This window comes from Haliaeetus albicilla, chromosome 17 (genome assembly GCF_947461875.1).
Source record: "Haliaeetus albicilla chromosome 17, bHalAlb1.1, whole genome shotgun sequence".
NCBI classification, from domain to species: Eukaryota; Metazoa; Chordata; class Aves; order Accipitriformes; family Accipitridae; genus Haliaeetus; species Haliaeetus albicilla.
Window position 1 is genome coordinate 29,616,936 of NC_091499.1, and position 25,905 is coordinate 29,642,840.

Genomic DNA, 25,905 nt, shown 5'->3' on the forward strand with positions numbered 1-25,905 from the left:
CTATGCGTCCTTGGTGTGTCCTGGAAGGGCATTCGGTAGTATCATATACACAAATTAGATACGGTGTCTGGCAGACGAATGCACGGACCATCAGCCATAGTGAATGCAGCATTGCTAAAACAAGTATGCTGGACCCTTCCACAAGTGAAGTTAACACGGACAGGTAATGAAGTGTGGAAGTTACGTTGGCCTGAGCAAAACCTAAAGTAAATCTGCACCGCGCTGTGAACTACGATCCGTCACCCCAGCTTCCAGTGAACAGTAGAATACAGACCTATGTACTGGGAGAAAATTCATTTTCACCTAAACTGCAAAATATACACGAAGGCACAGGCACTGTCGGTATTGCTTAGAAGGTACTCCCACGCTCCTACCGTAGGAGGTGCTACCTGAAACCCACCGGTACTCAAGTAAGCCAAATTCTTGTTCGCTGCTGGCACCAGACGACTTCACCGTGCTGCTGTTACACGCACCAGGTAGTCCTGCTTGCTCGCGGCCGCCGGTGCCCGGGGCTCCTCGCCTCCCGTGGGGAGAAGCCCCTGGTGCCTTCCCTCGGGGTGGGGGGCAGCCGTGGCCTGGGACGTGGTGCAGGGAAGATGGCGAAGAAGAACGGCGCGGCCGAGGAAAACGGGGTGCCGGCCAGGGCCAGCTCCAGAGCCGAGGGGTCGGCCCGGGGAAGGGGTCAGAGGCTGTGGGAGAGGATCGTCGAGGCCAGGTTTGTCCTTGGGACACCTGCGGGGAGGTCACGCTTCCGACCTTTGCTCCTTTTGACCCTTAAGCTGGAAGCTTTGCTGGTACTCTTGCCTCCGAGTCCAATATTTAAGGTTAGATTTTGACACTAAAAGGACCAGGAGACCGCGCAGCCAGCCAGCAGGCAGGGGAAGGGTGCTAACCCAACCGCTACGAGGAGGGTGCTCGGCCCGCCCGCGGGAGGCCCGTCTCCCCGACGGTGAAAGCGGAGCAGGTCGAGCCGCTCTCTGCCCCCTCGCAGGGCTCCTCTTCGCCGCCGTCGTCACCGCGGGGTCCCCGCCGCTGAGGCGAGGCCGGCCCCGCCGCTGAGGCGAGGCCGGCCCCAGGTGAGCGGCGCTGCCCGCGCCTGGCCGGCAGGTGGCGCCGTCGTTCCCCGCCCGCCTGCCGCGGCGCGGCGCGGGGGAAGGGAGCGGCAGCGGCAGCCTCAGCCTGGCGCCGGCCGTCCGCGCCGCCAGAGCCCCGGGTCTGCGGCGGGCGGCAGAGCTTCCCCCCCCTCCCAACCCCGCGCCATGGAGCCGCAGGCACAGGGTGAGTCTCGTCCCGTCCGTCGCCGAGGGGTTGCCGCTTCCCCGCCTCGGGAAGGGCCGAGCCCGCGCGGTGGACGGTGCCCCGCGGGTGGAGAGAGCCTGAGGGAGAGCCGCGGAGCCGGGGAACCGCCCGCTCCCCCGCCGGCGAGGGGGGGGGGCGGTGAGAGGGGCGCGGGTTGAGGTACCCCGCTGGCGGTCGCGGCCACGGGCTCCACCGGGGATCGCGGCGTGGCCCGGCCCGGCCCGCGGAGAGTCCTCGCCGTGCGCGCCCCGTCCTCCTCCATCCCGACCCGGGCTGCCTTCGTCTCTCCTTATTTTACCACACGGTTGGGACGGTGACGCCCGTTGTCTCCTTCTGCTGGTTCTAAGCGTTTCCCGGTCAGGTAGCTGGAGGACAACTTGGCGTGAAGTTCAGTCTCGGGGAGGGTCCGGAGGGGAGGGGGTGCCGGGCTGTTGGCAGCGGTTTTCCGCGGAGCGTCCCGCCCGGCAGAGCCGCGGCCGGCCGCCCCCTCGGGTTCCCGCCTCTGGCTCCGGCGGGGCGGGCGGGACGGTGCCGGTGCCCGCCGAAATGGACGGCCTCCTCTCGGGGTGCCCGGGGAGCCCACCGCCGGGCTTGCCGCAGAGCCCTCCCCGAGGCCAGCTTCAGGGTCGGGGGCGCGAAAGCCTTCCCGCAGCTCTGCAAACACGGCCCTCGGTGATGTAAGGCGAACGTTTTCTGTTGCAGCAGTTAACGATTGAGCTAGCTGTTCGTATCTCCCCCCTGGGTAGAGCTCATTAGCCTCCAAAGAACAGCGGAAACTTCTCGTGCAAGGTTGAGGTGATGTTTGAGTCAGCCTCAGGTATTTAGCGTACGCGGATCTTGCTCACCTTTACGGTCTCGCTCCTCTTTTCTGAAGGACCTTATGACTTCGCCACACTTGTCCTTAAGCCAACAGTACTAAGCAGGTGGCACAAATATTTCTGCGAAAGCAGAATGTTTAGAAACCATTTTATGTCATCTGTAATATAGGGAGATGAAGTAAGGGGGAGACATATGCTCGTTGAAATTAACTGGCAAAACAGCCTTCCAGAATAGTTAAAAACTGTCTTAAACAAATACACATAAAAGAGGCGAATGTTGATTGCAAATACGGTTGTACGTAAAGGAGTACAGTGGGAGACTTGAGCTCGCGATGCTTGTGAAGGAGAAAGCCTTTCTGGCAAAAGCGTGGGGTGTGTGCTATCCTAATGGATACACGGCTGAAGCTGATGGGCAAAATAGATCTGTGGCTCACTTCCTGGGGTTTTTAAAGTGAATATTAAGATCATAGCGCAAGACTGTTACTTAAACTAATTTTCCAAATACATCTGTACAGATACTACCGTGGGAGCTCCTGCTTTTTAAACAGGAGCTTCACATGGTGAAGGATCTGTTCATTTATTGTTTTGTAGAACTGATGGAAAACAGTATCTAATTCTAATTAGCCAGATAGTGGTATATGTGCATGTGAGTTTTTTTACCTTCCCTGACTAGTAAGTTGAGTAAATATGTTCTTAGTACGTGTTAAAAATTCAAGGCAATAAATGTGTTTTGCTAATGTATGTTTTGGTCAGCAACTCTGTTACTGGCACAGGTCTTTAATAAATTCTTCTTCTGGATGAATATCTATTGGCTAGTGAGAGAATATAAAAACATTTTGTATTGCTTAATTTTATCTAATTAGGGATTTTTAGCCCTTCATTTTTCTGCATGCAATGCAGGAGCTCAGGAGCTTTTTCTTTTGTTGTTGGGTTTTTTTGTTGGTTTTTTTTTTTTGTAAACTTGTTGACAGACAAATATGGGACTTTTCAAGGCTATACTCAATTCTTAAGTCACTTTTTTCTTCTATTTCTCACCTGTGTGCTTTATTTCTACAGTTTCTCAGAACAGTCTCACGTAACTTAAAAAAAATATCTATCTTTGATACAGTAGCGGTACAAGCTAAGATTTTTGTGGTAGGTATTTGCATGCCAGCAAGCCTTTATTCCAAAATGTCCCTCTCTCTTTCTAGACTTAATTCAGTGCATGCTACTGCAGTTCTGGAGCCTTGCTGGCAAAAAGAATTTAACCTATATGTGTCTAATGCAGTTGAATTCAGTGAAGTACATCTAAGCACTGGCCTTCAATCCTACTCTGCAATTTGCAGAGCATAGTTATAGGAGGTTAGTAACAAAACGGTAGCAATTTACTTGGAAAAAACCCCACCACTTCAAGTATCTGCTTAAGCAGCAGGAGAAATGGGTACACATTTTAATGAGTTTATGAATTGCTTCTAAGGAACCTCTAGGTGCCCACAGAGAAATGAATCCCGAACGGTTTTGTTGCAGTGTGCTCTGCTGGGGGTTTGCATTCCAATTGAAAAGACAAGTAAAAGCTATAAATTTGAAAGCACTGTCAAATTTCTCATATTTAACACTTTAAAGATTTTCTTCAAAAGGACTTTTCTACATAATTGCGTGGTTTGTGCCATTTTATATTGTCCTGAAGGGAGGCTCTGCCTGAGTAGATCAATTTCATGTTCAAGAAATAGACACATGAAAGTATGAAATGTAGATTTCTTCAGAGCAGGAAAATAATTTTTGTCAGCATTTTTACACAGCAGCATGAATCAACCTTACAAATCTTAATGCAACTGTGGACAAAAAAAAAAGTGTTATTACGTGTAACCGTGTCAAGGTACCGCACAGAGGTCACAGCTAAGATGAGGAGTTTCTGTGTGGTTCAAGGGACGATGTAACATTTGTCCATGCCCCAAAGACTGTGAAAGTTAAATGCTCTGATATTTATCTTAAAGCAGTAGAGAGAGTTCATGGACTGAAATGGAATTAGTGTTATACTTAAGTATATTGAATGTCTTGCAGCATTCATGCTAACTAGATGAGACAGTCTACCAGACAGAGACTAATAGTAATTAATGTTAAAATTATTTCCTAAAGAAATAACCGTATGTTCCCTGTAAACAAATTCATGTGTGTAATGAAAATCATAAATTGTACTTTACATAAATTGTATCTTTAAGCCTCTGGGTGCTTTTATCTTTGATCACTTTTTCCTCATAATGGTCCCAGAGCTAGCTGATCCTGGCAACACAAGTGCTAAAAATTCCCTAAGGGCATATTTGTTTTCCTTCCTATGGCTGGCAGTCATTTTTAAAGTGAAAAGTTTGGAAGTCTGAAGAACAATGTTTCTCCCTGAAAGACAGGAAAATCAGAACTGTGTATTTGCCTCTCATGATACTCATTCTATTCCACGTCCCGATTAACTAACTATCCTGCGTAGCCCTGCTTTCTAGTTTAAAACTGTGAATGTCCTCTAAGAATGACAGTACTACGGATGTCTTCATCTGTCTCTCACCTGAGAATCCCATGTGACTTTTAACACTGGAGCTTTGGTTTTAATGTGTCTCTCTCCTTTTGCAATTAATCCTCCCCTTTTTCTTCTATCCAGCTATAATCATACCTCCTTCTTTCTCTGTCCTATCCTGTCTTGATTCTTACCCTGATAAAGCTCTGTCATGCTCTTTGGTTCTGCTCTTTGCCCTTTTACTTACCCAGGGAGCTCAGCCAGCTTCTTGCACTTCTAGCCTCTGAAAGGGTTTTTGAGGCATCTCCCTGTCCTAGCAATTTGAAAGGGTTTTTGAGGCATCTCCCTGTCCTAGCAATTCTTCTTATGGCCATTCCTGACAGACATTCTGCATCCTCTGCTAGTTGTGTGCTGTAGCCATAATAGCTTGCCGTGGCTATGCATCCACCTGTAAAGTACGGTAGTGAGAGCTGTAGTTAGTTCAGATGTTGGGCAGCTCCTCCTTGAGGGCTGTGTCTTGCAGGCCTGTAGCACTGCTCTGCTTTACTGTGTGCAGATGATGTGCTCCACCTGTGATCCTCAGGCCAGTCGCATCTGCCATGTGAGGTTACAGAGCAGAGAGGCAGCACCTGGGCTCGTGCCATTTGGCTGGAGCTTATGATCGGAAGAAAATCATTAGAAGTCACAGCGTTAGCCCAGTGGCCCTCTCCCTGCCCCGGTGGAACCCGTCATCTCACAGTCAGATGGTCTGAGGTCTCCCATGGTGGGAGGCGGTGGTGAGGAGGTCTTGTGTTACCTGTGGTATGGTGTACAAGACTCGCCAAAACAGGGCATTGGTAGCTTGGTCAGCATTCTCGCTCCCTCTTTCTCCTCAGTAGCTACTTATGTGGTTACTAATACAGGTATGAATCTGGATAGAGAGTCAGTCTCACAGTGGGAAGGTGGGGATAAGGACCATACAGAGATGTTGCTTCACTGTACCAGCAGTGCTGTGGCATCACACCAAAGCACAGTCTTGCTGGAGAGGGCAGCATCTTCCCCAGCCTCATGTTTGGGGTTGGTGGCTTTACCAAGGAGTACTGACTGTTTTGTTCTGTGTTCACCTTTCCTCTAAGGGCAGAGCAAAACTAGTGGCTTGGGACTGATTTAGTGAAACTGGTCTATGAGAAGAAAATCCCTCTACTCGGGTAAGCACATCAGCACGCAGGTTGGTCAGTGTTGATACACATGATAAAATGGGAAGGATGAGGCAAGGGGAACCTTAGTTTTCTTGTCCAGCACCAGCTGCTAGTTCCTTCCATTGTGAGAAGTGCCTTCACATTCCCCACCTATCTTTGCAAGGAAAGTGCCTGGCCATACGTGCTTCTGAGGCTTCAAGGTTCACTCTAGTTAACGCTGGGGTTGTGCTGTCTCCTTACGGCCCTCTGGAGCTCACCATTGCCCTGCTATGGAAAGCAGGAGATTGAACTTCGCAAAGGGTCAGGAGAGTATTGGGGTACTTGAACCAGCCAGTGATAACCTGCGTATTTGACTGCATGATGGAAGTCTCAGCTGCTGTATTAATAAGATCACATGAAGATGAGGTCAAGTGAAAATGGTAGGGTTGTAATTTATAATAGGATTCTTAAATATTTAACAAGAGTGCACAGAGCTGGAGATAATTGCTCTTTCATCCTTTTTAGACTAAAAGGAGGGAAAATATATGCATGGAAGGAGTTATTTGGTATATTGGATTTTAAGCAAATAAATGTCTGAAATCTAATGCAGTGCTTCTGTTTTACCCTTTTGAACCTGTACTGTTTTCAGCTTTATGACAGGATGTCACAGGATGAAATTCAGTTTGCTGAGGCTGAGAAAATTTGAGTAGTTTCATGCTACACATGAGAACCGAGAATAAAATACAGTGGGATTTGGAAAAGAAATATAAAAGAGGAAATCCTCTAAAATTAGGGCCAGTCTTATGAGGCATTGTAACTTTGCCAGTTTTACAACCATCAAGATAGAAAAAGGCAGAACATGCAAAACCACATACATCAAACCCTAAAACGTGTTTAAATTCTTGCTCTATTTTTTCTCCTGTGTTGTCTTATGTTCACAGGCCTGCAGGTATGAGTCCTACTGTGAAGCAGCACAAGTATAGTCTGAGTCTGCTCTCTGTCAGTGTTCTCCAGGGCACTAGTGGAAAGACAAGTCTGCCGATGCTGTTCTGATGTGCCTCACTGACTTGTGCAGTACAGTACAGAAACACGTGGAACTTCTGAGGTGCTTTGCTTAGGCCATGTGCTGCTTGAAGGCCAAGGATGTAGCACAAGCTTGGCAGAAGATTGCAGAGGGGTTGAATTATGTTCTATGCGGTGGTATTTAGAAATTTAGATATTGTTTAGTAGCTTGTTTTAGTGTAATCCTGGAATTGGGGTTTAGAAAGACGTTGGTCAGCCTTTGTTTCAGAAAGTGTTTCAAGGGTAAAATTAGATCTTTCTTATAATCAGAAAATACCTCTTGGGGTAATATATAAGTATGAGATCTGGGCAGGCTAGTTTTATCTGGTTTTATTTGTATCTCATAGAAATGCACAGTTGCAATGCCAAATTTTAGAAATGTAGTCTGCTGCGGTCATATTGTTGCTCTCTAAACTGGGCATTTTGGCTGCTGCATTCTCTAAACCCGTCATGTACGAGAAATGGTGAGAGGGGACTGACAAATCTGGATTCTCGTATCAGATGTCACACTGACCTTCTCCAAAACCTTGTGTGTATTAGTTGATTTGTTTGATTCTCTAGGACAGAGGTAATGCTGCTTAGCCACCTTTGAGATCCATGGATCAAAATCATATTATAATAGCTGACTAGGCTATCATCATTACACTTATGCATCCGTGGCATGGTTAAGTGTTGCAGGTGGATAACTGTAAAAGACTCAGTCATCTAGCAAGTGTTTGTATTGCACTGCAGCACTAAATCGCCTTTTCTTTTGTGCTGTCTCTCATTCCCTCTCTCTTTCACTTTGTAAAAAGAAGTAGAATGTCAGCAGTGAGGATCTTTCTGCAAATGTTCTTATCTGAAAGTGTAAAACAAATGCAAGAATGCGATGTGCGTGAAGTGATGCTGCCTCAAGTACCGTCTTACCATGATGATAAAGCTGTTACACGGAGTCTTCTGTTTTCCCTCTTCTGCTTGGCACATTTTACCTTTTCTGTGCTTGTAGGACTTAAACTCTCTAGATAATAAAAAGGGCTTCTAAAAGGCTGTTCTTGCTACTTACTTCTGTGCAACGTTTCTTGAACTTTTTGATTCTTTTTCACTTATTCCAGTATTGTGTTTATATTAGTGGCATGGGGTTAATGGCACGGTAAAGTGAAGGATCCACTGTTGGATCCCCAAGCAGACAAGAAAGTTCCCACTGCAAATAGTAGCATAAAATACTAGGAGTTTTGGTATTCTCTCCACACTCTGTCACGAAGTTTTCTTATGTAAGGCTGGTTGCTGAAAACCATCTCATTTTCATAGCTGAAAGCCAGGGCTTTTACAACAACCAAATAAGAATAATACAGCAGTAAAATTTATAAAGACAGGTTTACAGAAATAAGGAGAAAGTCATGGTTACATGTGTGTATCCTGTGGCCAGATACAATAGCTTCTCCCATTTAGTCTGTTGTCCACCTAACAGACTTTCAGATGCTTAGGGACGATGTAGTCAGGGATCCAGTTCTTGGTCAATTTTTATATCTTTGCATTTTTAGTCACTGAAGGAGAATCCAGGGAGTTTGGAGAAGGTGGTAGATTCCTCAAAATGCAAACTCAAGATTAGCCCTTAGTATAACACAGGAACTAGGGCTCTAGTGGTGCTTTTGGCAGAGAGAGATATAAAACTACACTCTGAAAACATTTTTGATATTCATGCAAGCATGAAGTGCCTATAGATAAATTGTTGGGTTTCCCAGTAAAAAGTGTTTGCACAAAATATTTTTGTAGCAGGCAGTGCAGTTCATTTTCATGTACTTTCTTGCTGAAAGGACTACTTTTGTTTGTTGGTCAGTGAAGTTGTTATTTGCTTTCCCAGGCCCTAAGGGACCAGATCCTGCCCAAACTATTTCTTCCTCTTTTGAGAACCATTCTTTCTGTTTTTTTTCTTTCCATTTGTACAGTCTGATTTCTGACTGGGTTTTGCTTTAATTTGTGAAATATCCTTCCTCTTTAGCCATCCAAATATATAAGTTGTCTTTCTTTAGTACCTGTGCCACGCTTTAAAGTTGTATTTAATAATTGCCTAATAATTAAAGTTACTTATTTATAAATTGTAAGTAAAGTATGGAAAGCATGATTAAAAACTATATGTGGTATGGATTTAAAAGGCTGTATGATTTATATTCTGTAAATATTTATAAATGGTGGCCGAAGGGAGCTGATGCTTTCAATGTTTGCCTCTTCAGTTAACAGGTTTTTCTGTGTTTATCTGTTTGTTCAGGTGTTCTCTTTTCACCAGTTTCCTCACCAAGAAATTGCCTTGCCACTTGGGTGGAGCTAAGGTGGTGCAGGTTTGTGGTTACGAAAAGGTTGCTCGTAATCATCTTAAACTTTTAAAATACTTGTGCAGTTTCCTTGGAATAATTGTTTTCATTGTGCTTTAGGTGAATTTAGTAGTAAGTTGTCATACTGATGTTGGCCCAGGCATTTTAGGTGCTTATCTAATTCCTCTTTCTATGTTTCATACTTCAATTAACATGTTCTTAACTCCACTGAGTAGATCACAGATAGGTCACTTTAGGAAATGCTGACAGATTTTTAGAGAATGATGTGGTGTGAATGTGTTTAATAGAGTATCTTCTGAAGGCATCAAATGCTTTATGTTCTTTCTCTGCTGGGTTGGTGCATGCTAAATTTTCATTAAAAAGTGATCAGAGATAGTTGTATTTAAACACAACCAGATTTTCCTTAGAGACAAGTAAAATGTATGTACGTTACAGAGTTAGAGGGGCAATTATGCCGGGAACAGAAGATTATCTTCTTCTCAAAGTACTTTAATAGGCAGATGGCAGCTATTAACTTATTATTGTGGGAGGAAGGAATCAAAGTCATAATCAAGGAGAATGATGTTTGCCATGTAATTAAACTATCTAACCAGTGCTGTACACTGTTATGTGCATATGAAGCCATGTGGTCTTGCAAGAGTAAATCCTTCATTTGTGTTGTGGGTCAGATGGTGCGGAAGCTTTGGTAGCAAAGAAGAGGTGATGGTGAAGACGGAACAATTACTTGAACAGCCTGACTAATAAAAAAAAAAAAAAAGGCGGCTGCTGGATAATGTCATTCATATAAACTGAATCACAATGTGGTTTAGAGGATTTAAATAAGATCTTTCAGAGTTAAATAACAGATTTTGTCAGGAAACTGGAAGTCAAATACTACAGGTAGAGGAAAAAATATGTCTCCCCTTGTGGCTTTAAATTGCTTCAAAAAATAGAGAAGCATAGATAGTGAGCAATATAGCTGGTGTCTGCATTAAGCACAAGGAGTAAAGAAGAATATGTAAGGATAATAGTTTGTACCCATTTGAGAGATGTTCAAAGACAAGAACTAGATTTAGACCTAGATCCAGAATTAGAAAGCTGCTTGGTTGTGTCCAGGTCTGCACAGAAATGTGGAGCATGAACATGTCCTGAAAGGGGAGCAGCAGTATTCTAGTCATAGTTATGTGCTGCACATGGGAGTCAAAAACAGGGGAAGGGTAAGAGAGAATGAGATTTTTAACAAGTTGAAGAGGGATGAAGATGTGAATGGAAGTCGTTAGCAGAGATACATTGGAATACTGGTTTATTTCAGAAAAGTAGGTTGTGTTATGTGCATCCTGCAACAACATCCTCAGAAAAATCTTACGTAAGGTAGTAGAAGAGCTAAGAGAAGACAAGGACTGTCTTGTGTCCTCTTCGGAGACCCTCTTAAGGCACTGAAGTTACCATAGGCATGATGATGGGCTGGGTGATCTGTATGGAGTAGGGTGGAGGTTTGAGTGATGTTCTTGCCACTGAGTGTGATCTAATGGAACCTTTGAGGGTGTAACAACTCGTGCCACGTGCCTAAACCTCTTCCTTCTCCTACCAGACTTCCTTCTCCTGCCAGCCAGAGCAGGTGTCAGAGAAGCTGACCCTCTGTGGTTCAGGGCTTATCTTCAAGGAGGAAAAAACACACTCTGTCACGGCTGCCGTTTTGGCTGGTATATGAGGGTAAATTAGGGACCTTAAAGACTGAGACCGTACAGTGTGGCTGGAAGTGCCAGTCTCTGTCTCCTGGTCTGATAAATAGCTTCCCCTCCTGCGATACGGTCATTTGTGTAACTCGGGCCAACTGCAGCGGCATGCCTCCTGTCTTCAAACCCTACCCAACAGAAGGAAAGGCCAAGAAACCTGTTTCTATGGGAACTTCACAGATATCTAGGGCCCTAAACCCCAGATGTCTCCACCCACAGCCTCACTAAGCAAACACATTTCTTTGTAATGGCATGCTACAGACCACTGAGTGGGCAAAGCCGCGAAATTAACAGTGCCAAAAACTCTGAAGGCCTTAGCATGGAGCTTAACATTAAGAACAGAATAATAAACAACTCATTTCACAGTTCAGGGTGCTGGCAAAAAAACCTGGAGGAAGAACAAATGAAACCTTGGATTGAACGGGCCCAGCTTGATGGTGCTATTCTGATCGAGAAGTATTTTGTGTGGCCTGTGTCCAGAGAATTAGTGTCACAGTAACTCCAAATTCCAGGTTTATTAGAGCAACCCACCGCACCAATGACTGCCTAGCTACAAGGAAGTGCATTTCCGAGAAATGAGGTGGCATAAATTAGAGCTGCTTTTCAATATATTTGGAGTATTTGTTTTAACAAATAAAAATTTGTTTTATCTTAAATGAAGGGCCTGTGCAAGGGAATACGTGGCCTTTGTTTCTGGTAAAATGGATTTGTTTTCAAATAATATTCATATAAATGAGCTTTATTTTTAGTGGCTTTAAATGGGGATGCAATTGTGTTGCAGGTGGATGACCAAGAGTAGGTCAAGTTTGTTCAGGGAAGCCTAGAGGAAGTCTACACTGTTAGATGACCCCCCCCTTAGGAAGGCAAAAGTGCACTGGTGCAAAGTAGCTAGTCTTAATTATGAAGGGGTGAAGGGGTATTGCAAACTGAAGCAGGTGGTGCTTAAAACATAGGGGGGGTGGGGGGGAGGACACAAGACATGTCTGCTCCGAAGACCATGTTGATTCACTGCTTCCTCTTGGTGGCTCTTCCATAGTCTAACATAAACACTTAAGAAAAACTCTGGGGACAGGAACTGTGCCTTTATCCCAATTTAGTGAGTGATTTATTGTTGCTAATTTATAATTATGATTCTGCCTACAACGCTTAGTCACAGATCATGGACATTTTGTGCTAAGCGGTATGCAAAAAGGCAGTCCTGGTCCTTAAAAACTGTAATCTTTACTCTCCCAATGTGAGAGATTGAGCACATATAGGGGCGGATAATTTGTCCCTTCTCTCTCAGCATTCCTAAATGTGTATTTTAGTATATATAACAATGCTGAGACATCTAATCTATTAAAGCAATGGGAATAATGAATTTGAGCTGGAAGAGAATAAAGAATCTGTCGTGTACCCAGTTACAATTGCTTCCTGTGTATTTTCCCTAGTAAGTTTATGGGATCAAAAGTGACACATCTGCCTTACATGTTGTAATAGCTGTATGGGGGTGTGGGGAAAGCAAGCAACCTGCTGGTGCTCATTTTTAAATTAGACTTATAAAGATCTTGTTAGTTATGTGTTTTGTGATGTAAAGGATACAAATTATAGCTACGTGAAGAATTTATTTTTTAATTAAAAAATATAATTTTAGCACTTCTTGCAGCACAGATACTTTGTTGGAAGTTAATTGAGGAGGCTTGTGAGTTCAATTATACTGCAGTTAAATTGCTATCTAGTGATACTTTTTTGCACCTGGCTTTAGAAAACTATGATAAACTGATCCTTTTTTAGGAGAGAAAGGTTATTAAATCCTGCCATTAAGTTTCAGTGATTTTGATTCAGTGAAGCAGATGTGTGAGCTTAATTATACAATTGAAGGGATCACAGTCACTTCTACCAGCTGAGGATGGGACCCAAGGTGCCTGTCTATTCTGAGATTAGAAAAATGTACCTTAGTGTATTTTTAGTATGAAAGGGTGGGTTTAAGAAATGTGACTGACAACTTCTACCTCTGACTGCCAGCATTTCCATGTCATAGCTCTTATCTTCCCCTACATTGCTTTTTCTTTAGTCTGATTACATATGCTTTATTCCTTCATTTGTTTTATGCAGTCCGTTAGTTTCTAGAGTACCTTATTTGTAGAGAACAAGTCTCTTTTGTGACTCAGTGTCATCCACTTTCTCATTCCCCATTATTCCATCGTGACTTCATCTCCCCCCCGCCCTGTTCTGCCTAAAGAAAGAAAAAGAGATGATAACCCTTCCACTTGTGGCATCTTTTTCTTGCCCTTGACCTCACAGAAGGTTGTGCAGAATGATCAATAGAGTGCACAGTAAGTGGTACAATACCATCATTACTTTCAGTATTGACATAATAGAAAGAAGCATCTGCTGTCTTTAAACTGTTACATTTCACAACAATTGCTTTGTATTTCCATAGCTACAGCTTAGAAAGCAATGTCACCCTTGTCTTCCCCAGGCAGGCAGGATTATTATTTTGTACAAAGAGAGCTAGCTGTTGGATAAAATGCGTAAGATCATGCCTTGCATTTCTGGACGTTTCAGATAATTATTTTGTTTGGAAGATCAGTTCTCAGGTTGAAGCTTGCTACCTACTTTTAGTAAGTGGTATATATTTTTTTACCACGATAGCTATTCTCACTTTTATCCATTGCAATTCTGTCTTTGGGATGGTTATCAAACTCCTTACCAATGTGTATGGCTTCTCCATGCAGTGGTTGAGCTGTGGAGTCTGTTTTCTGGCAGTAATTTGTGTATAGATTGTCCCTTTTCCCTGGCACAGATTGGCAGCTGTGTCAATGGCTTCTGGGGGAAAAACAACAGAGAGAGATCCTCAATGTATGATTAATTTCTTTTTACTTTACTAAAACAGAGAAAAGAATTATCACACTACGACTGGCTGTTTATCCAGGAGCTTCAAGTAAAAGTGTTCCTTTGTTTGGAAACCTGCCAGTCTATCTCATAGCTATGGATAGATTTATTAATGCCTGCTTTTGCAGGGGTGAAGAGATGGAGTGGAAAGCCTTAGTAAGGTCTGTAATGAGCTGCTCCAGGACGACTGGAGACATTTATTCTTAGATGGTAGACTCCGTCCTAGAGCTCTCGAACACCCAAAAGCTGTACTCCCTCCCTCTCCTTGACACCACCCCTAACCCAAAGCCCCGTGGAGAGAGGAAGCGAAGACACTTGCCCATCCATATCTCTCTTCCACAGAGCATACTCAGAGAAGAAGGAAGATTGAGCCCCCATGGTTGCAGGGCGTTTTGTTTAATGTTTACACTTTTGATCTACATGACCCATGCGTCTTGAGTTCTTCCCTCTCTGAACCAAGGTGAGCCCAGCTTCTGGGTTTATTTTCCAATCATAGCTTTAAAATCAACCTTCCTTCTATTCCGAGTTCTAAGTCCTCTTGGAGGGAGGCAGGCTGTATGGTAATGGTTAGGCTCAAGCAGTTCACGGTCAAGACTTGTCCACAGTTAGAGCCAAACACAGAAGGGAAGATCTTCCTTCAAGTAGTTTGTTTTCTAGGCGAATTAAATGAAAGCACATTTTCCTGTTTAGATCCTCCCATAATAACTTCAGAGTGGAAAAAATGGTACTGGAAATCCTTGCAATTTTAATAGTTTTTCTGATCAATTTAGTTATTTACTGTACATGCTTCTAGTCCCCCCTTTTCCCCCTTAATCTCTATATGTGGCATTAAGAATACACTATAAAGAAGATCAAAGACACTAATGCAATGTCTGGACAGTTCCTTTGTTCTACTTAATTTCATCCCTTTGAAGACTTAATTGCAATTTAAATTTGTAAACAAGTGTTTTCCAATTTTAAGTAAGAAACAGTTGTTCTGCATACCTTGCTGTGCTGTTAGCTACACTATAATGACATGGCAAAAGAAGCTGTAACATGTCATTTTGCTTACTAGGAGGGTTATATAATTAGAGGATGTTTTCTCACAATTTGATATGAATAGTAGATAACAAAGTAGGTATACTATTTTTGATTGGTTGGGAAACAAAAAAACAGAGCAGTAAAAGGGCTTCAATTCTTAACTGTTTTGTTAGAATAAAGGATCATCTATATATTTCCCTGAAATGAACATCAGAAAACGTACATGAGCAGAAGTTTGGTGTTCTTGCCTTTAATTTTGCTGTCATTATGGTTAATTCAACAGACATCACTGCCAATAGTGTGGGCTTTTTTTTTTTTTGTTGGTTTTGGTGTGGGGAGTTGTTTTTTGTTTTTTTTTTTTTTAACGTGGTCAACATACAAGAATTAGCCTGATATGTAATACTCTAGAACATGGGTCTGAGATGACTATGGAGAAAATCCTTAAAAAGCACTAATTAAAACACCTTCATCCAGTTAATTTTCAGATACCTGAATAAGTCTAAAAATCTGTCTTGGTTTTTATCATTGTATTGTTGGTTAATTTAAATTTCATGGAATAGTTACAGATTCTGTAGTTTCTAAGGGCCTTATTTAATTTGTCATACCTACAATTCTGGTAGCAAACATATGCACAGGTACAGATCAATGCTGAAACAGTTTCTAGTACTAATCAGATTTGACAGCTGTCGTGGTTTAAGTCCAGCCAGCAACTAGGCACCACGGAGCTGCTCGCTCACTCCCCCCCTCTCAGTGGGATGGGGAGGAGAATTGGGAAAAAAAAAAAAAAAGTAAAACTCGTGGGTTGATATAAGAACAATTTAATAACTAAAGTAAAGTAAAATATAATACCACTACTAATAAGAAAATACAATAATAATAGTAACGAAAAGGAATGTAATAAAATAATTTAAAAAAAAGAAATAAAACCCAAGAAAAGACAAGTGATGCACAGTGCAATTGCCCACCACCCTCTGACTGATGCCTGAGCAGTGATCCACGCCTCCCATCCAACTCCCCCCAGTTTATATACTGAGTGTGATATTTGATGGTATGGAATATCCCTTTGGCTAGTTCAGGTCAGCTGTCCTGGCCTTCCTCCCTCCCAACTTCTTGTGCACTTGCTTGCTGGCAGAGCATGGGAAACTGAAAAATCCTTAACTTATCCTAAGTGCTACTTAGCAACAACTAAAACATCAGTGTGTTATCAACTTTATTCCCACACTAAATCCAAAGCACACTGTACCAGCTACTAAGAAGAAAATTAACTCTATCCCAGCCAAAACCAGGACAACAGCAGGCTGCAGAATATGGATTACTAGTCTTAGCCACAACTACCATGAACTTTGGGAGAAAACTCAAAAATGCCCATGAAATGTTTCAGTATACTGTAACTCCTTGTACAGTTGTTGTATTATCTTGTCGTATGAATCTTTCAGAAGATCATATTACACATGTTCCCCCAGTTATCCAACTCCTACTTTTTCTGTATAAATATCCTAATACAAAGGGTTGTCTGCTCAATCGTTTTGAGTTGGATCCTTCTGTATGACTTGCAGTTCCTAATTAGTGATAATCCCATACTTTTAATGATTCCTGCATTTTTTATCTAATTATATGTGACAGTAAGTACTAAAGCTTTCTTTAAAGTAAAAGTCAAACAGCTCTTTGCACTGATTTATACCTACTATATGCTTTCCCATACTTTATGCAGGCTTTTTTTTTTTTCTTTTGAAGTAACATTCATCCAGACAATCACTAGACTGCCTGTTTGTGGAGAATAAATGAGTTATACATGAGTATATTCTTAGTGTAATTTGTTGTAGGAATATAAGGTTGTAGGAGACCATAGGGACCTTCAGATCTTGTCCCCAACAATGTTAGGCCACAAGAAGAGGGGCTGTCTGGAAGAAATAATGAGGGAGGTAGGCTGGGTCTTGCATCTGTGTCTGGGCAGAGTCCTGTGATTGTATATCCCAGAACTAAGTCTTGATTAAGCTTCTGGACTGGGCTTGATTGCAACTGGAAGAAGTGGAGAGAAGGGAATAGGCAATGACGACTCCTTAGCTGACAGGGGAGAATGAGTGATGGGAAGTTCATGGAATAGCTTCTAAGATGCCTTCTGCTCCGTTGATGCCTCTTATGTGATTTTTCAGCGCAAGAGAATTGCTGGGCACCAGGCACAGCGACTGAAATGGAATTCAGGAGAAACACGATTGACTTAATCTGGATAAGATGGAGAAGGAAAAGAAACTAGATGCTAGTAAGTGGTGTGTGGGCTCTATCCTCATGTCCCTACCTGTTAGTGGCCTGCTTGAATGAAACTTGGAAAACTTGTACTTTAGACTTTGTGCTATTAGTAAGGACATAAGAGGTACAGGACAGCCCCAGTGCGATGGGTTCTTGTCATGGCTGGTAATGTGTTGCATGAAGCTCCTAATTCATTCTGGGAAGCTTGCAGCACCTATACGACGAAGTGAAGCAGAAGCTATTCACTCACCCAACAACTAAATTGCTATTCTGAATGAGTGGAAAGTTATTATCCGATTCCATGCCTGGATATTGGTATAATTCTGAAATCATAGCAGCTGTGCATCTGAACAATTCCAGTTTTTCCAGTTTTGACCACAGCTAGAAACAAGGCATGATCTTCAGTGTTTCTGGGAAGAGCAGGTAAGAGGAGCAGGGAATGCAGCTTGAATGTGACTCCTCCATGAAGAAGCACATACATACTAGTCAGGGAAAGGAGGAGCATTGGGAACCTCAGACCAACCTTTTCTTCTTTTTTTTTTTTTCCCCTTTTTTATTTTTTCTTTCTTCTGCTATCAAAGATTTTATGTTAATCTTGAAAACATCTCAGCTGCTTGTACAACTCCCTTTTCAAAGTGACCAAACCTTCCATGGCTCATAACCAATACCTATGCATCTTTAGGCAAAAATAGTGTCTCTCCCAGACCAACTACCTGTGTGTTGTCAGGTTACGTAGCTGGGCAGGAGAGGAAAATGCCTGCCCAGGATTTTGAGACTGTATGAGAGCAGTACTTACAGGTGGGTTTATATGACATCCCTTAAAGTGCACTGGATGGTGATAGGCTGCTCCTTGGAAACCTGCCCTTAAAGGACGGTTCTGTCATTGTTAAGGACTCGCAGTACTCCTCTTGGTCTAGAAAATCTAGTTGTAAGCATGTGAGGTGACAGTATCTAGAGAGAGAAAGCAGTAACTGCAAGAAATGTCTTTGCAGTGTAGCACAGTGCAGAGATACCCACAAGCTCTGAGCAACTGGTATACAGTGGTCCAAAGCAGAGGTCCTAGCTCAAGGCTCCAGAGCAGTATGTTATGTTATCAGTGTGCCTGAGCTGATAAGCTGTGTAAACTTGGCATGGCTACCTAGCAGAGAACAAGTTTGTACTGATGCAACTGTAGTCTGAGTTTGAGCTGGTGGACGCTGACCTGTGTTGTGCTCCATTTCAAATATAATAATGTCCTAATTATAACCCCTGTGCTTGTTGTTGCTGCTTTAGTAATGTCATTGACCATGTAGAACTTGACTTTCATTTAACAGGATTAAAGCATCATTATGTATTGGTCTGGGGAGTATCAGATATCTCGCAGTTCTAGAATTACTGTGAGTCTCAGTGTAGTGAAGTCAGTTAAATGTAATAATCAGGGTTATGAATCCTAGCAGACTAGGTTCTTTCGGTGTCTTTACTTTTGTGAGCATGTAGGTAAAACTGCTTTGATTCCCTGCACATAAAACCAGTTGGTAATTTGGCAGTAATGATTCTGACCAGGTATATATTTGTCACTTCTTATGGAAAACTAATTTAACCACTGGGAATTGTTTCACTTTGAAATTTTATGCTCCCTATATTTTGTCAGAAGGAGCCTTAACTAAGAGTTAGTAAGTAATAAATATTTTCCCTAATCCTGTAAGTTAGGAGAAAGAATGACTTAAAATAATTTTACAGCTTCCCCAAACTTTCAGTAAGCTATTGAGGAAATAGATCCTTGAAATGTTACCTGACCAGATTCACAACTTCCCAACAAGCTTATTTTAATAAGCCGCTAATGATAATTTGAATACTTTTATTTAAGATAGCCTAAATTTAAAGGAAAAGATGGGTTTTGCATGGAGATCAGCAAATGGAAATTGAGGTGCACTGTAAAAGCTATCATATTCCAATGCTGCAGTAAAGGTTTGCCTTGGACATCTGATCAAAATGCCATTCTGTATTTTAGTTTCTGAGAGAAGTGAAGAGATTATTTATATAACTATAGATACATTATGACTATGTATAGATATATACTATGTAGATATATTTAATTCCAGGTGAATTGAAACCAGTTAAGTTCCTTCTACACCCAAAGGAAGAAGTGTGAAACAAGAAGAGCTGTATTGCATGCTCAGCTGCAGCAACTGTATGTATAAACTGAACGTCCGTACATGCACACAGATGAATGTCTGCATTGCTAAAGTTCAGATTTCTTTCTTCTTGGGTGAAGTACACAATTCTTGGAATTGAGTGTACATGGTGAAGTATAAAAATGCAGTGTTATCTTAAAATTCTGGCTTTTGGATGCCTAAATCTGGCACTCTTCTACATAGTGTAGAAAAATACTTAGATTCTAGGACTCAGCTATAACCATTTAGCTGAATCAACTCATCCTTGTGTGTGTTTTCATGAATTGTTAGATAGTGTTTACCAAAATGTGTAGCTACATTAAGCACACTAAATAGGATCCTACCTTGTTCCTTGATTCTTAAAGAATTACTCATGTGGTTAATTCAAGACATATCAGCAACCCAATGAGCTCTTGTATTCTGTTATGCTTCTGTACTTGGTGCATCTGTAACCAATGTCTGAAAGGTATATTTTCCAGGCTGCCTAGTTGAAATGACCCTACAGGGAAAGTTGAGAGGAGGCTGTGTTTCCGCATGGAGTAGAAGGTGGGAGAATATTTGGGGTCAGCAATACTAGCAATAGGAGCTGTTTTGCTACCAAAATCATTACCAATTCTTACACATACTGGTGTGAATTCTGCTGCAGGTTCCCGTTCTCCTTGGAGACTGCAAAACTAACAAGTTGTCTTACGAGTAGGAAAATGTTGATAGCCTGATTTCCTATGGTTTTGCGTCTTGTGGTTGGCTTGCTTCCTTGAATCAAGTTAATACTGTAGTTCCTCCTGAGGCTGTGCTGAACAACTCCTGGGTAAGGTGCTATAGGAACCTCACAAAAGGTGTGCTTTGGTGGAATGGATGCTGCGGTACAAACTTAGGACGTTTTTTTCTGTTGTTGTGAAACAGATTTTATGAATGACCTTTCTTCCCTATTTGGTTTCTCTGATACCTCATATAAGGATGAGCTCATCTAGCATTCCCTCTGCCTGTGAAATCACTTAAATCTTCTCTGTCACTGACTGGTTTTATTAAACTTGTTTTAAGAGACCTCTAACTCTGTTTGAAATCTAATACAGAACTCAGTTATTAGAGGGGAAATAGGGACAGGCACATAAATTAAAAAAAAAAAAAAAAGACTAAGAACAACAAAATCTTGGGAACCTTGCCCACACACTTTGCTGTGCAATTGCTTGAAATTGTGGATGCTGAATTCTCTAGGGTATGAATCACACGGACAGAATTTTATGTTTGCATGCTCAATAGATGGAAAAAGTTGAGATATCTTCTGCCTCAGGAAGCCTGTTTTCTTCCTAAGGTTCAGTTTTTTATTCCTCCCTTTCCTAAGCTGAAAGACTAAGACAGGCAAATGGGAGAAGTGGTCTGTGAGGGTAGCCCCAGACACTGGTGAAGAGACATTTTCAGGTCAGATTCAAGAAATCAGTTTCTGTTGCTCAAGTGGAGAAAAGAGACTGAGAAGTTCGGATGACGGAGCACTAGAACTGAAGCATCCTGCCTGTGCTGATAGACCTGGTCCTGAAGTGGTCAGTCATAAATGGTGAGAGGATACCAGTGACGCTGTCTTCAACAGAGTAGAACGGCAGCAGAAGGTGAAGTCCAGGACTGAGAGCTACTAGGTGGGGCTGGAAAAAACAAGGATCATGAAGGAGAGACAGAGACTGAGAACAGCAAGGAAAGAGTGAGAATGTAGGTTGCTCGTGATAGTGCTCATGTGAGGAAGTTTCAGAACTGAGACTGGCTGAAAGAACACTGCAACCCACGGTATGGTGGAGAGATGTTCAGACTCGAACTGTGGGTTGACTGAAGCGAAGCCTTTGTGGAGGTACAAAGACCATTAGGGAGGACTCTGGTAGTGGCTTGAGCAAGAAAGTGGAGGCTGAAGGATCAGAGTAGATTTTAGAAGACTTAGACAAGAAGCAAGAGATAAGAATTGGGACTGGCACTGGATGGGGTTGCAGAGGATCATGCAGAAGATTGACATGCATATGCTATTTTGGAATGGATTGTAATTTCAGTTCAGTCTTGAAGTTTGGACTTGGCCATTGGGTCTAGTTAAGTGTTACTCAGTCATCTTTGGTGATTTTGGCCCATGTTGGCTTCCATCTCTATCTAACCATTGTCCAGCAATTCTGGCCTCTTTACCTAGCCAATCCCAAAGCAATGCTGTCCCTTGAGCACAGATCTGCCTCCTTATTAGCTCAACTGTCAGTTGCTCCAAGATAGCCTCATCTCACATCTACCCCAAGAGTTTCCATAAGGGTTTTTGTCCTTAACTCAGTTTCCCCCGAGGTTTTTCCCAGCATTTCCAAGAGCTGCCCTGTACTGCTGCTCCTCCATCCATGAAAAAAGAGACTGCTTTCAAGACCGTGGGGACCAAGTTTAGCCTGATTCCCATAGCAACACTATTAATCGTCAAACAAAAACGAAACAATTGTGTTTAGAGATGGAGGGGTGTTAATAAAGGTGATTTGGGAGTATTCCCACTGAATAAATGCGCTTTTCTTTTGTTGTGGCTTCGGTAATCTAGGTTTTCCTGGCAAGCTGCTTTTTGGGTAATAGCTAGGGTAGTAACTACTTCTCTATGCTTTCATGTTTTTTAAAAGGTTTTGTGCTTAAGGGCGGTGCTCTATTCTTGGGTATGGTGCCAGGTGGGGTCCAGCACCTGTGTTCCTGCTCTTTATCTTCCCACTCAGGGGAGGTTGTAATTAACAAGGCCGAGTTCACCACATTGTGCTCTGCAGTGAAGTTGATGGTGTGAATCAAATCAGTTCTGTTCTGTTAAATAGGAGGAAATCCAGGTACACTGGGGGACTCTAGGTGGAAGAAATGACAGAAAGCTGGAGGGAGTTTTGCTTTCTGCATGAAAATATAAAGTACACAGTTTCAGGTTGTTGAATACTTCAGACTTGCTGCTTGTAGCCTCTACTCCCTACTGCCAAAACTTAACAAAGTTAAATTCTAATCTCTATGTAGTAGACTGTACAGGCCTCTGTGGACCTGGGAAAGAAATTGTTCTCTTTTGTATTAAGTAGAATACAGATGTCAGGAGTTAGCCGAGATGGCCAATTACCCTGCTGAAGGACTGAAATACCAGGAAGAGTGCTGTCCTAGATGTGGCCTGGAGAAGAATTTTCTTCCACAACAGATCAAGAACTTCAAAACAAGTTCCAAAGGAGCAAGAATGTTTTCTGTTATCTCATGTTTTGCATTGTTTTCTTTGCAGACAATGAAGAATGAGAGGCTATTAATGGTTGGAACCCCAGCAATCATTCTTCTCTTTACTGAATGATTGGGAGATAGGATATATTTTGTTTCCTCTATATGTATTACACCAGGCAGGCCCAGGTCTTGCAAACATTAATGTATGTGCTTATCTTGGTTATCATATATACTGATCCTGATCTTGGATGTGTAGAAGAAGAAAGTAACCAGAGGTCCAGCATGATTGTTGAGCCTTTGCAGGTTTAGATTGAGTGATCAAGGTATGCTTCTCTCTAACATTTAGAAGATTCAAACAGGAGGTATGATGTTTGCTCCTGCAAACTGTGTACATCTGTAAGGTTCTCAAATTGCTGCAATCAGAGGTACTTTTAAAGCAAACTTGGCTCCATAATATACTTCCTATATTGCTCAGTGTACTATTGTCACTATTCACATCAGTGATCCACATTAACTAGCTTTCTTGTTTTGAAGAAAAAGCTTGCTTTCTTCTTTTTTTCCCCCCCTTTTTTTCTTCTGTATTATTAGAAGCAAGGAAATGCCTTGTCAAGGACTAGTGGGGTCCAAGGTGATTGCTTTCTGGGAACAAGTGGTGCTTTCACATATTAAATTGCTTCTGTGCAGACATTACCATCTGATACTTCCAGTAGCTTTTCAGAAGCAAAGAGTAGCAGAATCCAAATGACCTTTAGCAGGAAAAGTTTGTTTTGTTTTTCTTTGTTTTTTTCCTAGTGGGTGAATATTATATCATTCTTAGATTTTAGAGGTCTGTATAATAGCTGAAATAATAATGGTTGTCCTTGACCTTTTAACTCTTTACTTTAAGGCCTGTTGGAAACCCAGTCTTTGCATGAAGCAGATGAAGATGTGGTCACTGATGTTGATTTCACCAATATGATTTCTGAAGAAGAAAAAGAAGAGTTAAAGATTGAACTAGCCAAGGTAATGAATTTGAATTTCTGTGAGTGTTACTGTTTCTACTTCCTTAAACTGGAAGATATTAATTGTAGGATGAAGTACACATCATAAACGTATGCTCTTCCTTTTTAATAAAATTATTCTAGGCTACAATAATGTGAAGCAATTAATTTCCTTAGACATTTTTTGAAGATTCAATATCTACTACTTGATGATTGTAGAGAGAAAGTTAAATATATCTTACCATTTTAGTCAAGATGTGTCTTTATTTATAAACCTTCCTTTATAAAGAATGAAAGGTGGTGTTCTTATTAGATCTATGGTATTGTTACAGTGGTTATGACACCTGATGGAAAAGATTGTTTGTGTGCTGCTCAAAGGAAAAGATGATGGTGATGGTTGCAGAAGAGACTGATGGTGATGAGCCCAGTAATTTTACCACATTTTTTGTTTCCTTTGGCACTGATGTGTTTGGAGAGGGTTATATTTTTGGTTTGCATTTGTTGTTTGCTTAATTAAAGAACTTCCGGAGATGTCATGACACCGTGAAGAAGTTAAAAATTATACTTAGTAATAAGGAGATGGGAGGAAAAAGGTGTGAGTCATATGGTCTTTTTATTACAAAGGTTAAAGAGATTGTGTAGATTCGGTCTACAATGGGAGGGTGGATTCAGTTTTAATTACTGCTGCTGAACACTGCAGAAACAGAATTGAAATTCCAAAATGTAAAATGAGAGACTGGAAAAAAGTGAGGGTTTACTTATTTTAAATATGAGACAAATAACAGAAATCACAGCTGTATGAATGGGGGAGTTGTTTTTGTCTTAACTGAAATAATGAATTTTTAAGACGATAGGTTGGAACTTTCACATAGTGAGAATAATATAACAACCCATTTGAATAGCAGGAAATCCAAAATTTAGGACTCTGTGAGCATATACCCTCAAAGTGTAATCTGGCTAGGGAAAAAACATTCCTTCATAATTGTTCCGTAGTGCTCTGTGAAGCATTTGCTGCTATTACACACAGAATGGGCATATCCAGAGGACAGTTCTTTTGCAGAGATTGATCCCTGTCTTTCATACAACAGAAATACTTAGATTAATATTAAGTTATGATGTTAAATATTCAAAGAAGTCACATTCTTAATGACTCTCAAGTCATTTACCTTCAGTGCTGATCTAGAATTTTCTAGTGAAACAAAACCCAAAAGATTTTTTTTTTTAGCTTTAATGTTTTGTCAAGCCTTGTATTTCTGAGTTGCTAGTTAATTTTTACTTCTTTGCTGATCCTCTCACATCTATAAATAATAAGAAGGAGGGTGAAACTTTACGTGGTCAGCTCATCACATAGTGATGAGAGAGGAGTTTGGATGTTCATTATTTGCTTTTTGTCAGGACCAGAGGCAATGGGCACACACTGGAAGACAGAAGGTTCCCTCTGAATATTAGCAAACACATTTTTACTGTGAGTGTGACTGAGTACTGGTGCAGGTTGCCCAGAGTCTCCATCCTTGAAGATATTCAAAAGCTGTCTGGGCATAGTCCTGGGCAACTGGCTCTACATGGCCCTGCTTGGGTGGTGGGGTTGGACCAGATGACCTCCAGAGGTCACTTCTGACCTTACCCATTCTGTGATTCTCTTTTCTGGTGAAAGGGACTTAAGAGGCAGATGGAAGCAAGGAATAGTAAAAAAAAGAACTTCCTGCAGCCATCTGAGAATGATATGCCTCTCTCAAGAATTAATCTCAAGTGTTTCCGGGCATCCTTCCTGCTTGCTGATTCCCGTGGGAGCAGAGAGTTCTCAGTGGCTCATGGTAGAAATGCTTTAATTCATGTACTAACACACAAGTGAGAGATTCCCTTTCAAATATTATGATCTTGGCTGACCTAGAAATTATTTTGTGAATTGCTTGCAGCGGTTTACTGGCATACAGCTTATGCTTAAAAAGCAAATCAAACTGATAATTATGCTAAGAAAGGTTTGGAAAACTTGAATTTAGAGTGAACAAAGTCTAAACTTAAATGAGGCTTATGATTCTTAGAAAAGACTGTAAAAACTGTGTAAGACCTTGACTACTTCAGAAAGAAACCTCTGTGGGAATTGGTTAATGTTTCCTTTTGAAAAGCTGTTAGTCTTTAAAGTCCCCTCTGCTTCATCGGTGGTAGTTTTGTTTTCTTCCATGTCCCTATGTGTTAGGTGATACCTGTTTGAGCCTGTAGGAACAAGCACCTTTCTTCTTATTGTTCTGAAAGGTTCAAATCTTAATGCTGCAGTCACTTAAGAGTTGATATAATGGGGAGCTGTTGTGAGCACCCGTTGTGCATGTATTTAAACAGAAAAAATATGTTCCATCTCTGTGTTGTGTATCTGCTGTATATATTCTCTGTATTCTTCTTCTTCTTCCTCTTCCTCCTTCCCTCCCCGACATTAGGAGGGGAACTAGTACTACTGTTTTTCTGACAGGTTTTTTTGTATCCTCTTTTCCTATTCCCCTGCTAGTAGTCTCTTTGTACTGCAAGCTTTTCAGAGTGTGGACTAACTCTGTTCTTATATTTGTAGTCTGGCTAACACAGCAGGGCTCTGACTCTAATCCAGCTCTGGAATTTCTACAATG

The 25,905-nt window shown here is 41.8% G+C and overlaps 1 protein-coding gene across 3 annotated transcripts in view; it reads left to right on the top strand.

Annotated features, from left to right (window-relative positions):
* The first annotated feature begins 1,124 nt into the window (after positions 1 to 1,124).
* The window catches only part of TPD52L1 (TPD52 like 1), a 61,460-nt gene continuing 36,679 nt past the window's right edge, over positions 1,125 to 25,905 (top strand). Inside the window, exons 1-2 of one of the 3 annotated variants that reach the window (XM_069805169.1) lie at positions 1,125 to 1,278; positions 23,197 to 23,312. In XM_069805169.1, the coding sequence (XP_069661270.1) occupies positions 1,260 to 1,278; positions 23,197 to 23,312 (135 nt within the window). In that variant the 5' untranslated portion in view covers positions 1,125 to 1,259. Of the gene's footprint in view, positions 1,279 to 6,065; positions 6,197 to 19,876; positions 19,973 to 23,196; positions 23,313 to 25,905 lie in introns of those variants that run through there. The other 2 variants (XM_069805171.1, XM_069805173.1) reach the window with 2 other exon arrangements.